The sequence below is a fragment of the Sander vitreus genome, chromosome 7, assembly GCF_031162955.1.
Source record: "Sander vitreus isolate 19-12246 chromosome 7, sanVit1, whole genome shotgun sequence".
NCBI classification, from domain to species: domain Eukaryota; kingdom Metazoa; phylum Chordata; class Actinopteri; order Perciformes; family Percidae; genus Sander; species Sander vitreus.
Genome location: NC_135861.1, coordinates 10,048,089 through 10,060,712, shown reverse-complemented (window position 1 = coordinate 10,060,712; position 12,624 = coordinate 10,048,089). Strand labels below are relative to the sequence as shown.

Below are 12,624 nucleotides of genomic sequence, written 5' to 3'. Positions count from 1 at the left end.
GTCATGCTGATCGTGCTTTCAGAAAGCATCAAAAGGATTTATTAACATTACATGTGGTTCAAAAAGCTGTACATCAATCATGTTACATTTGTCAACAGGCAACACTTCAATCACATGAAATTCTATAGGATCACATTTCCTGTGCTCCCTGAAGTAAAAGGATATCGTTTTTGTTGCATGTTGTCAAACCTTAATGTCCCACAGTGTTAATCTGTTACAATGACTTCATGGAGCGTGTGAATGAGTGTAAACCTCAGGATGTCCACAGCAAGGACTACCAAATAACGGTCAAGTTGCTGATGTCATTGGAGAGGTCGGTCTTTGACGGGTAGACGACCTTCAGGTTGCCGTCCTGGTCCACTGTGCGGACCTGCTGAACGATCAGTTGGCTGGAGGTCTCACTGCTGGCTGCCGGCTCTTGTGGGCCTTCCCCGTCTGATCCCGCCTCCTCCCGATTCTCCGCTGTGAACTTGTTCAACTCTGCCATTTTCTGTGGTGAAACAAGAAATCCACTTCAAATGGGTGCTTTGTTGTTGCATTTATGAGATGGACTTGAGAGATTGTTCTGAGGCTTAGATAAATAAAATAAACCCAAAGCAGGGCGTGGGAGAGAGGTAGTGAATGTAAAGATACAAGATGTGTCCTAAATCCATAATCCATACTATATACTAATTCTATGCAGAATCGACGACATGCTAATCGTTATAGCAGTTAGTATAGTTAAAAAAAGGGCCCAAACAATGTCAGTACATATGGTCAAAACCTTTGTCCAGATGGCGCAGTTTCATGACGATAACTTTGGAACTTCATGATCAAGTTTAGGATGAATATGAAGGTTCGTCGCGACCTAAAAGTGAAGTTTCTTCTAGAGCCTCCATCAGGCCTAAACTGCTACTTGTCCACAGGCAATATTAATGTGAAATTTTCCGAGCACTGAACTTTCCAGGAGTTTTCCTCTAGAGCCAGAAATCATACATAAAGTTACCTTAAAACTATTGATTAATCCATATTATCTACAAGTGGCAGAGCATCTAACTCATGGTGCTGTCTTTTAGTTTCCACATAAATAGTGATGACAAAGGTCCAGGCTCGGACCCAGACTCATTTAGAGAAAGATAACGATGTTATAGAATTATGAAAATCAGATCAAAAGTTTTATTAAACTTGACTCATTCGTTCTTGACAGAGAGAGGAAAAGTGAATCTTACTACAATCAGAGCGTCCATAACATCTTTACAGGTCTGCAGGCTGGCTGCGCTCGTCACCTCCAAGAACAACTCTTTGGTAGACTTCTTGATCTGTAAAGTACAATCAGCTGATCATGTTATCATTTCTATTATACAGTGAGAAGACGGAGACAAACTGTGGGACAATGTGGCGTGTCAGATGTGTTACTGGGTTCAGTGTTCTCTGTGGACATTATTTCCACAGTATGACAGTATTCATATGAAATGCTCTCTTATCGGAGGATAAAATTATGATAACCAGGAAGAAAACAGACGCACACACCTTGGTTTTCTCACTGTTGGTAATAGGTGGGAATGAGATCACATGTCCCTCTGCATCCATTAGGCAGGGATACATTTCTTTTCCCTGCAGAAGCTGCAGGTATCTGTAAAAAAACAAAGTTTAAAGACATTATAAAAGGTCTTAAGCAAATGTAATAAATACACAGCAGGTGATATTCTTTCGATGATAAACTAAAAAAAATTCAACTCTGTCGGGGCTGTCAGCAGTGAAGATTCTTTGATTTGCAGGTTTCATTTGGGGCGTGTGTGTGTGTGTGTGTGTCACTGAGCTTGTCAAATAGTTGCTTGATCTTCATGACTGGTCTATATTAAACTGACATTTGATCCAACCAGTAGCACTTGTCATGTAGGACTTTACTTAAAGCACACTGTTAATGCATTGACCACAGATATAAAAAAAACAACAGTGGTTTAGATGATGTTATAAGTCAGACATGTCTATCATAACCAAGATCAATCCTAATTTTTCTGCATTTTCTTTTTAACACGTACCGATTACAACTACCTGCAGAAGTGTGGGCTTAATAAGTACGTGATGCCTTATAATGTGTTAACAAGGCATTGGTTGAAACAAAATCAGTCTAAAGCTGTGGTCCAACCAACATACTTACACTGCCCTCGTGTGTTTAAACCATAGAGTGTAAAAACAGCATCCCAAGTTATACAGATGTCTTGTTCAACACTTTAATAGAAAGTGTTTTGGTATACAAGTTGTCTTTAATTTTGAAAATCAGTTTGTGTCTCAAACACAAAGGTTTTAACCTAAACTTTCCTCCCTGGACTCCAGCCTGCAGTTATCTAATGAGGATCTAAGTTGCACTGACTTGTGGAGGCCAGTGACATTCTGCCTCTTCTTCTGCTTCCTCAGCTCCTCCGCCTCCAGCTGAAGGTGTCTTATCAGCTCGACGGCCGTCATCTCCTTCCGGCCCAGCGACACAACCTAAAAAAACACGTGTTCTCATAAGAGCTTCATGGTGACAAATACAATAGATCAAGTAACAGCTGAACTGAAAATGACAAGAACTCACACAAGACTTACCTGAATGCCAATACAACTCTGATTAATTTAACTATCCGATGGGTTTACTGCATATGACATATTTTTGGTGTCCGGCTGGCATTAGAATTGACATACCTTCAGCTGGGTAGGTGGTTTGACATCATACATCAGGGGAGCTTTGAGAAGCTGCACATCATGAGTTGCAATGGTTGCGATGGTCCTTTTACCACACAAGTCGTCATGAAGCTTTGTCTAGAAAAACCACAGGTGAGTATTTTTTGTTACAACACTGCACACTTATTTTACTAGTCATGCACCACTAAACTGGTAGGCCTACAATGTATACCACCTTGGGAGGGGACCTTACCTGAGCCACCAGGAACCGTTTGAGTGCGTTTCCAGACTTCAGGTTCATGCCTCTGACCACGCAGCACACCAGGTATGGTCGAACATCTTTCACCTCAGCACTCACTGTGACGGTGAGAGCTGTAGGAGTGTCTGAGACATGGAGAACCCTCACCACCATCTTGTTCAGTTCCTCCGCCTCGTCCTGTCCGTCTGCCACCTTCTCCTTCTTTTTCCTCTGCTGCCTTTTACCCTTGTCTGCCTTGCGACCCCCGTCCGCGTCACCTCCGTCCTCTCCCTGTCTTGCTTTTCCTTTTCCTCTGAGGTAGTCGAGGATAGACTTGGTCTGGCAGCCGTTGACCATCTTTTCCAGACGTTTGTCGTTCAACTTGTTGCCTTTGAAGTGAATCTCCTTCAGCTTGGAGCAGTCACTCAGGTCAGAGGGGATCTCAGTCAGCTTGTTGTTAGAGAGGTCCAGCACCTGGGGAACACAGACGTTTTTAGTGTTAGGTAAAGAAAACACACACACACACACACACACACACACACACACTATACTTCATTTACAGGTACATAATTGCCAGTCTCTCTTGTGTTGACGTTGCCCACCAAACTCTGTTTAAATATCTGACATTTTCGTGCTACATTGCATATTAGCAAATGTGAAACCTCGTTAGCTAGAATTTCAGATATACACCATACATAGTAACAGCTTCTTTTAAATTCGGAGTACATTTGATCCACCCAGTAGCACTTGATAAGTATATAGGAGCCAGTGCTTGTACAAAGGATCTGGGATTGAAGTGCGGCCCACCTTCAGAGCAGCTAGCTTGTGAACATCTCCACTCAGCTGTTCAATGGAGTTGTCAGAGGCGACGAGTGTGCTGAGGAGATCTAGTCTCTCGGAGTAGAAATCAGCAGGGAATGCGGTGATGCGATTCTTAGAGATGTTGATGGTGGAGAGCTTAGTGCACTGGATCAGTCCCTCTGGCAGGACCTTTAGGCTGTTACAGCTCACATTGAGTGTGTTTAGCTCCTTTAACTGAGTGATTCCCTCTGGTAAAACGCTGAGGTTGTTGACTGAAAGGTCCAGGACCTTCAGGGACTTAAGTTTACCGACGACATTCGGGATGGAGACGAGCTTGTTCCTGCACAAGATAAGGCTTTGAAGGTTTGTCAGATGTTGGATGTCCTCGTGGATTTCTGTCAAACTCGGGCACTGGCTAACTTCCAGATAATTCAGCAGTGTGAGGGAATAGATAGCAGAGGCGAGTCCCCCGTTAGAGGAAATCCTCTTGTCAAAAGTTGGACCCTGGAAAACCAGTTCACGTCTCTTCTCTGTCGCTGCTTTCTCTATTTCTGGCCATTTCTCCATGTCATCCATGCTGCTTAACGACCGACCAGTTGTCAAGATAACCGAGACACTAAAATACATAACATCCGTTTAGATATTTCAAAATAAAGTACTATGTTGTCGATATACAGGTTTGTGGATGATGAATGTACGTTTGCCTCAATATACCAATACCAACCGAATTCTAATCGGAACGAAACTCGGAAGGATGAGAACTATCTACTTTTAAACAACTTCAATTATTTAAATAATTCTGAGCCTTTTTGTGGAATATTTATATTTGCTCGCCCCTGCAGATTCACTGAGTTTACCAAGTTACCGCTTTATTTTGGAGACAAATGTTTGACTTCCTGTAGTAACAGGCACGATGTTCTGCTCCACCCGTGGGCCAGGAAGAAGTTGTGAAAACGCATTATAAAATGTATTTTTGAATATGTTTATCAATATAATAGTAGCGAAGATGTAGGCAGAAACATAATACAATCAGAGGTGGGTCCCGGAACAGTTAAATATACAAATAACGGCTGATTTTAAAAAGCTACTTGTACGGGTGTAAAACTACATTTACCACTATCCATTGCGACTGACGACAGTCATACTATTGCGCATGTCCGCGCTGGTTGTTGTCAGCGGTGGTTATGGAGATGAGATGGGACTACGAACTGTCCATATTACTGTGATGTTTGTGGTAAGATATCTTTGAAATACCTACAAGAAAATGTTATTTACTCTAAAAGGTATACCTACAAAAGGTAGAAAATAACGAACGGCAGATGTCAGGACATTTTTATTTTTATTTTAGCCGGTCAAAATACCAGCTAATGTTGCTGTAAGACGACTAACGTTAGCTAGCTGATTGAGTAGTTAACTGTTAGCTAGCGTTAATGCCCCCGCCCAACACGTTCAAGTCAGTAAAAAGGGCTTCGCTGTTCTCCTCCTACCCAAGAGAGTTGTGTATGCCATTTTTTTTTTATTTATCTGAAGAGAACTATATACGCTACACTTCATGCAGTAAACTGGCGGTTTAATATTTTCTGTCTACTGTGACACAACAAAAACCCTTCAACAAATCTTTAAGCCTCTTGCATTTGACATAACGTTACTTACAGCTCCTACTGACATACTACTGACATACACATACTTGATGAATAAAGTACAAGTTAACATTGCTACCGGTACCAAAGGTGGTATTCTGTTATTGTTCTGTAAGTTATGGAATGAAATAAATATATTTTTATTCTATTCTTTATTAAAAGTAGTCATTGATGTGTAATTGCTGAGCACCATTTCATTTGCTCAAGGCTAGTGGTATTACACAGTTTTGGTGTATTGGTAATATTGCCTCTTGTTGTAAGTGCTTTAACGTTAGATGGACTAGGTTCTGTGACAGTCCTTGAGATTATTATTATACACGTGGTTGGGTACATTTGTCAGTAGGAGTGCTGATACAATACCTGAGTTTGGTTACTGATACCTAAACTATACTTTTTTCATTATTTTACCTTGAGAAATATACACATTTGTTTCTACAAAACAATGTTTTCATTCAGAAAAAGAAGCCAAAGTTCTCAAATGTTGAACTCAAGCACCCATACAAGAACACTATGTTGAAGGTGCAGTAGGTAAGACTTATAAAACTAACTTTCTGTCTTATTTGCTGAAACTGACCCTATGTTCCAGTAGAACTACATGAAGCAGGTAATTGAAAAAAAAAAAAGTTTGGCTCTTCTGACACCACCTACAGCCTGTAGTGCGATTTGCAAAAATCCAGAACTCCCTGTTCAGATGCACCAATCAGGGCCAGGGGGGGGGGTGTCTAACTGCATGTCAATCACTGCTCATGCACACGCATTCATTCTCCCTTGTGGGGGGAGGGGCTTAGGAGACCGTTTTGGGCTTTAGCAGAAAGGGGGGAGGGACTGAGAAGTTGTCGATGTTAAAATTTTTTGGCTAAGTCCTGGATCTTCTAAAATTGGCAAACATTTAAATCTGGAACTATCTGCTCAAAGAATTAGTAAACTGGACTGAACATCTCACCAGACATATAATGCCAGTTTTCAGTCCTTAACTGTACTTGGTGCAATGGACACATTTCAGTCTGTAAGAAAGACGTTAAACTTAGACTTAAAAAGATGTAGTTTCTTGGTTTAAACTAGACATACTATACAGAGGTTTATAATTATTTTGTCACCCATTATCAGTAGAGCAGCTCCAGGCATTATGCCAGCCAGTGTAATAGTAGATGCAGATAGTGAAATCACTCTCAATGGCATCTTCACACTCATCATTGTCACTAATTGAATTTCTTTGCTCTTTCAGATATTAAATATTAGATATTAAAAGAATAACATTCCTTATTTGTGTTCTATCAGTGTCCATTGGAGGGATGCCTAGAAAGATAGGATTCATTGTGGTCAACTCTTCAAGTCATGAGGACAACTTCAGTGCCAAGGAGCTCATGGTCCATGCACCCACAGTCAATGGCTGGAGATCCAGCAGGTACATTAACACAGCACTTTACTTTCAAAAACATGTCACTTTCATGCATGGCAGCTCTATGTCTTCCTAAGCTGCAAGAGCAATACAAACCTTGGCAGTTTTTCATCATTTTGTTCCACCTTCTTATATAACTCAACATTGTATGAATCAAATATTCTGCAGGCTCTGCTCCTACCCTCAGCACATAACCCTCCAGCTGGTGGAGAGAAGTAGAGTGAGGAAACTGCAGCTGCTGGCTCACCAGTACTTGATCCCAGCAAAGGTGGAGTTCCACATTGGAGACACTCTCCCTGAAACCAGCACATCAGGTTTCCCTGGGCAGCTTCGCAGACTCGGGTGAGACTCCAGACTTGGTCATGCTCAGTTTTGACTTCCACCCTTTAGTGTATTTTTTCTATAATTGCACATTAGATTAATGCAAAATCGTTTCGGAGATTAGGATGATGCAGCATACACAAAGTTGTTTTTAAGTGCTCAAGTGAAATGGCTTTTTCTGGTGGGGACGGTCTTGCTTAGGCACCTGGTGATGATGCTCTCCAGACATTCAGCTTAGTTCATTTTTAGGGCTGCACGATATGAGGAAAATATGCGATACGCGATAACGTTGTTGAATATCGCGATAACGATATTACTTGCGATAAATTAACAGATATTAAAATGTACTCAGTTCTGCCTTTCTGTTGCTTTCAGTATTCTTCTAAAATACAACAAATTGCTTGTTGAATCTAAAATAAATAAAAGGAAATCATTTCTAACATTCTTTTATTGAACAAATTGAACATTGAATTGACAATAACAGGCACCACTAAAAAAGAATGACAGTTACACTTTAAAGTGCAGTTGTCTACTGATATTTTCTTTCAACTAACATAAAAAATCTCAGTGTCTATTGTCTATATGTCGCAACATTTTGCGATATGTATATTGCGCCAGTTGATATCGCGATGACGATAAAAAAACGATATATTGTGCAGCCCTAGTTCCTTTTGATCTGGTTTTGATAGTGTATCTAACCACTCCAGGAAAGACGTTCATGCAGAAAATCTCTATGGCAAAGCCATGTTGGATCTCCAAAAGGCATTTCATAGTCTAGGTTATGGCGTTTTGCTGTATAAATTAAGAGCCATTAGTTACAGTATGAATTACCCCACAGGGTTAAATGAAGTACAAACAAACAAAGTATCTGTACAGTGTATCATCACAAAATTAAAATGTAGCAATGCATTTTAGTCTTGCTTATGTCAGCATAGGAGTTGGACTGAAAAACAACACTTTATTCTCACCACAGGTACGTGTCTTTGTCGGACAATGAGAAGACAGGCTTCAAAGCTCGGGAGCTAAAATCAGTCCATGTAGATGCCATCGGAACATACCTGAGAATAACCTTCCATAGGAGCCATGTCAACCATTATAATCACCACAATCAGGTAGTCTGGTAGACGATAACGATGCACCGACACCACTATTTCACTGCCGAAAACTTTTGTCTGATGCAGAAGACTGATCCAAACTGTGAGCAACATGGTTTATGTATTGTTCTACTTTGTTTGTGAGTTGTAAAAAGTTTTTTAGTCAATGTTGCCTTCCAGAACTAATTAGGTTACATTAATGAAAAATAAACAATAACAACAACATCTTGTTTAAAAGTATCTCACCAAAAACAGCAGCTATAGAAGCAGCCATTTCTGCAAACAGTGTCTTTTCAGATTATTTAAAGTCATTGGCTATTTTTCTGGAATTTCTTCCAGTGTTTGAAACACAGAAATTATTTGTCTTGTTTTCTGCTGCATGAGGCTCCCAGTAGCAGCACTATATGGAGGATATATTTATTCATAATTGAAATTGAAAGTCCAAAGAGAAAACAAAGCGAGATCAAATTAAAAATATTATTATTTTACTACGCTACTAGGAAAAGTCATGCCATAATTGAATTTAAAAAAGAAAAAGGAAACTGAAAAAGCAAAGTTGAAATGTAAAATGATAATTTGAAAATATAAAGTGCAATGTAAAAAGTCAAATTTAAAATGCAAAGCTTAAATATAAAATAGTTAAACTGAAATCTTTGAAATCTATTATTGATTGAAAATTGCAATGGAAATAAGAAAAGAGAAACCTCAAATATGAAACTCAAAATGTGAAATGGAAAAGAAATCTCAAATAGAAAAAAAGATTTTTTTTATTTTAGCCTTTGCACTTTATAATTTTCAATTTGAAATGTTATCTTTTGAATTTTACATTTGGCAATTGCCCTTTGACATTTTAAGATTCACCTTTTCCATTAGGATTTATTAACATTTGGCTTTTCCATTTGGATTTGGCGTATGTCAAAAGTGTATGCAAATGAGGAGGCGTGGCCCAAAGGCTGGTGGGAGGGTCTGAAACGAAACGGGTGCAGAGGCACCTTATGGACAGCAGGGGGGGCTGACTCCCCCTTTTTTTCTATTTGAGATTTTAATTTAAGTATTTCCATTTAAGCTTTTCCATTTCACATTTTGAGTTTCATATTTGATGTTTCTCTTCTTATTTCCATTGCGATTTTCAATCAATAATAGATTTCAAAGATTTCAGTTTAAGCATTTTATATTTAAGCTTTGCATTTTAAATTTGACTTTTTACATTGCACTTTACATTTTCAAATTATCATTTTACATTTCAACTTTTGCTTTTTCAGTTTCCTTTTTCTTTTTTAAATTCAATTATGGCATGACTTTTCCTAGTAGCGTAGTAAAAATAATAATATTTGGTATTGGTAAAATAAATTTTAATTTGATCTCGCTTTCGCTTTCTTTGGACTTTCAATTTGAGTTATGAATAAATATATCCTCCATAGCACTAAACCTGGTATTCAATAGCAACGCAGACCAGAGCACCCCCACCCTAAAGTGTCATTATAATGATGTGTTTTGGTGACATGAGAACATTTTAAAGACTGTAAATGTGGCTGATAGATACAGTATGTTAAAGAAAACATACATTTTAGCTTAATTCAAACGTGTTCTGTTGCTGCCTTCCAATATTAAATTGAGTGGCTTCCCTTGAAATGTGTGTAAAAAACTGCTTTAGTAGACACTCTTGAGAATACATTTATCTATTCATCTTGCCAATTATATCCTCAACGGCATAAGCTTAATTTGCATTTTCAAAAGCGCATGCGTACAAAATGATTAGTTGTATGATCATTTAGTGGATTGAGAGAAAATTATAGTAATATATAGATTATGATAGATTATGTTTGATTATACAGTTTTTTTTCAGTTGCTAACAAGTGTTTACCTATACTTAAGATACTTTTTCAAAACTCTTAACACAGTAACACACCGACCTCACACAATTAGCCAAATAGGTTAATGTGGTCTGCTCCAAACCACATTTTGTTCATTAAATACCAACTCTACATTTCGAAATGCAAAAAAACAACAACGTTTTGTTCATACACTAACTCTATCAAAACATGACATACCTGACTCAAAATCAAATCATTCGGTCAAAACACTAGCGCCCTCCTCCCTCCCCCCCAAGAGGAACACAATGACTTTCTAAATACTAACAGTTGATGGCATTAAAAAAACTGCATTACTTTTCATGTTTCAGTTCTATCTGCATATAATTGACAATATGAAATCCATTGATTTTTGAAATTAAGAAGAGAAAGAAGAGAAAACAAAACAAAAAAGCACAGTACTGTTGCGATCTTCAGCATTTGGCCACATGTTCTCATCTACATCACATCTTACAGTATGTCGTCTCTCGCTATGCACCTTGGATAGAAACGCTTGGCATGCCTTATCCAGCCCTGGCAGTCATCAGCTGAGATGTCTCTGCATCCAGCATCCATTGCATCCAGCAGAGACCAATGATCCTTGAGACCTTCCACATCCAGGAAGAACAAAATTCCGCAATGGGTTAAGGAAAGGCGAGCAAAGGGAGAGGAAAAGGGAAACCATTCTTGGATGGGCCGCAAACCAGTTTGTGATTGCATGTGCATGGTGAAATGCTACATTGTCCCATGCAATCACAAATGTCCTCGTGTTTCCTCCAACCTGTTCCCTCTCTGCTTCTGGCACCAGTCGTTGGTGGAGGTCATTTAAAAACAAAAGAAGTCGATCACTGTTGTAGGGACCAATCTGGCATTTCTGCAGGACCAAACCAGCACTTGAGATTGCAGAACACATTGTAATATTTGCTCCACTCTGACCTGGCAAATCAACGGTAGCCCTTTTCCTGATGGCGTTTCTTCCTCACCGACGTGTCTTCTCAATGCTGCATATTTTGTGGTAACAACATGAATTGTGTTAATGGTATGGCCTGAACAGACCAATGTTGGGCTAATTGTGTTTAGAGTTTTGAAAATGTGAATACAGATTGGACAAAAGGATGTTATTGATTGTAAAAAACTGTAATAGATTATGCAGATTTTTTTACTCAAAGGATGAGGCTGGTTCTTCTGTATTCTCCTTACTGTCAACAAATCCCATAAAAAGACTTAAACCAACAATGTGTTAGTCCGTCTCTCAGTACCCTCCCTTGTCTGTGGCACTCAGTCCCAAGCCCCATTTGTTTCTGCTAAAGATTTCAATCTATAACAACAGGTCTCACATATATAGTTTCATTTTTTTTATCAGGCTAAATAATTTCCTCAAACAGCCGGGCACTGCTGTTTTTGTCACACATTACATAAATAAGAGTAAATAGTGCATTTGTTGAGTACTACTTTCAGTAGCGGATTAATACACATTTGGTGCTGAAATCAGTATTAACAGCAGCAGGACGGTGTATGTGCGATTGACTCCAAACAAATTAGTGTGTGTTCATCACTGATGAGAAATAATTTAGATTAGGCTTTGTCTACACAGGCAGTACTTGTTAGTAGGATCAATTCATTGTTGGTCCCGGGCTTTTCATGTGATTTGTTGATAATAATACAAATATAGAATATCACCAGCCTCATCCTTTAAACTGCAGTAAAATATGTCATTATTAACCTCCCACTACACCCATTTACCACATGCATTCATTTTTTTTATTTTCTTTCGCTGTTCTGTTCAACCACCTCACCAACATCTGTTTATGATTTCAGGTTGCTTTGGTTGCCATTAATGTTCTGGGAGATTCTTTGGATGGCAATGCTTTTAACACTATTGTAAGTGAGCTCTCTCTTCACCCGTCACCCATCTCAGTACTTTCATCCACACAGCATTAGGTGGGGCTGTTGTGCTGTGGTTTTGTGAGACATTGCTCAGTCATCAGTCACTTAAAAAAGGGTTGATTGATGTTTCCTCATCCATCCACTGACACTTTGAACTTTTGGCATGTTAAAATGGGAAACAAGTCCATCAAACGAAACAGGTGAAATAAGTGTTCCTCACATATTATATATCATTTATTTATTCTTCCTAAAACTTCATAAAACAAAACAAATATTCTGATCATGTTTCTCTTCCTGTTATGCTTTTATTGGCTCTGTGCAAAGTTATAAATTGTATTTCTTTTGTTAGAATTCAAAGTAGCAATACTAATGGGGAAGGACATATTATACCTATGCAAATCCAGTACAATAACTAGATAATGCATGGGTGTTTTATGTAGTATTTATTAGTATTGACTGATCCAAGGAAGTTTGCATATTAAATGCTGATTTGGTCCTCATGAAGTACAGCATTATGTCTTCAGTAGACACTATTTCCTGTTCTTATAATGTTTGGCCGCTTAACACTTCAGGTGATGTTCGCAGTGTACGTACTGTATTGGATTACAAGTTTCAATATATGGCTGTAGCCTGGAGGTGCTGATTAATGATTCGATTTGGGTTTTTGTGTGTGTGTGTGTGTGTGCGTATGCGTAGGTGCATGTATATGTGTCAGGAATGTAGTAATGAGACACAAAGGGAGGACAGTATG

At 38.9% G+C, this 12,624-nt stretch overlaps 2 protein-coding genes across 3 annotated transcripts in view; one reads left to right on the top strand and one right to left on the bottom strand.

Moving 5' to 3' along the window:
* Nucleotides 1-4: 4 nt before the first annotated feature.
* On the bottom strand, nt 5-4,301 carry lrrc47 (leucine rich repeat containing 47). Its single transcript, XM_078254522.1, has 7 exons — nt 3,689-4,301; nt 2,897-3,355; nt 2,665-2,781; nt 2,354-2,469; nt 1,510-1,612; nt 1,209-1,298; nt 5-490 (listed from the first exon to the last, which is right to left on the bottom strand). Exons 1-7 carry the CDS (start codon nt 4,256-4,258, stop codon nt 275-277), a joined length of 1,671 nt encoding a protein of 556 aa, XP_078110648.1. The 5' UTR covers nt 4,259-4,301; the 3' UTR covers nt 5-274.
* Nucleotides 4,302-4,647: 346 nt separating this feature from the next.
* The window catches only part of cep104 (centrosomal protein 104), a 47,197-nt gene continuing 39,220 nt past the window's right edge, over nt 4,648-12,624 (top strand). For both annotated transcript variants that reach the window (XM_078254516.1, XM_078254515.1), the window contains exons 1-5: nt 4,648-4,916; nt 6,601-6,727; nt 6,890-7,063; nt 8,016-8,154; nt 11,805-11,867. In XM_078254516.1, coding sequence (XP_078110642.1) covers nt 6,615-6,727; nt 6,890-7,063; nt 8,016-8,154; nt 11,805-11,867 — 489 coding nt within the window. In that variant the 5' untranslated portion in view covers nt 4,648-4,916; nt 6,601-6,614. The remainder of the gene's footprint in view (nt 4,917-6,600; nt 6,728-6,889; nt 7,064-8,015; nt 8,155-11,804; nt 11,868-12,624) is intronic.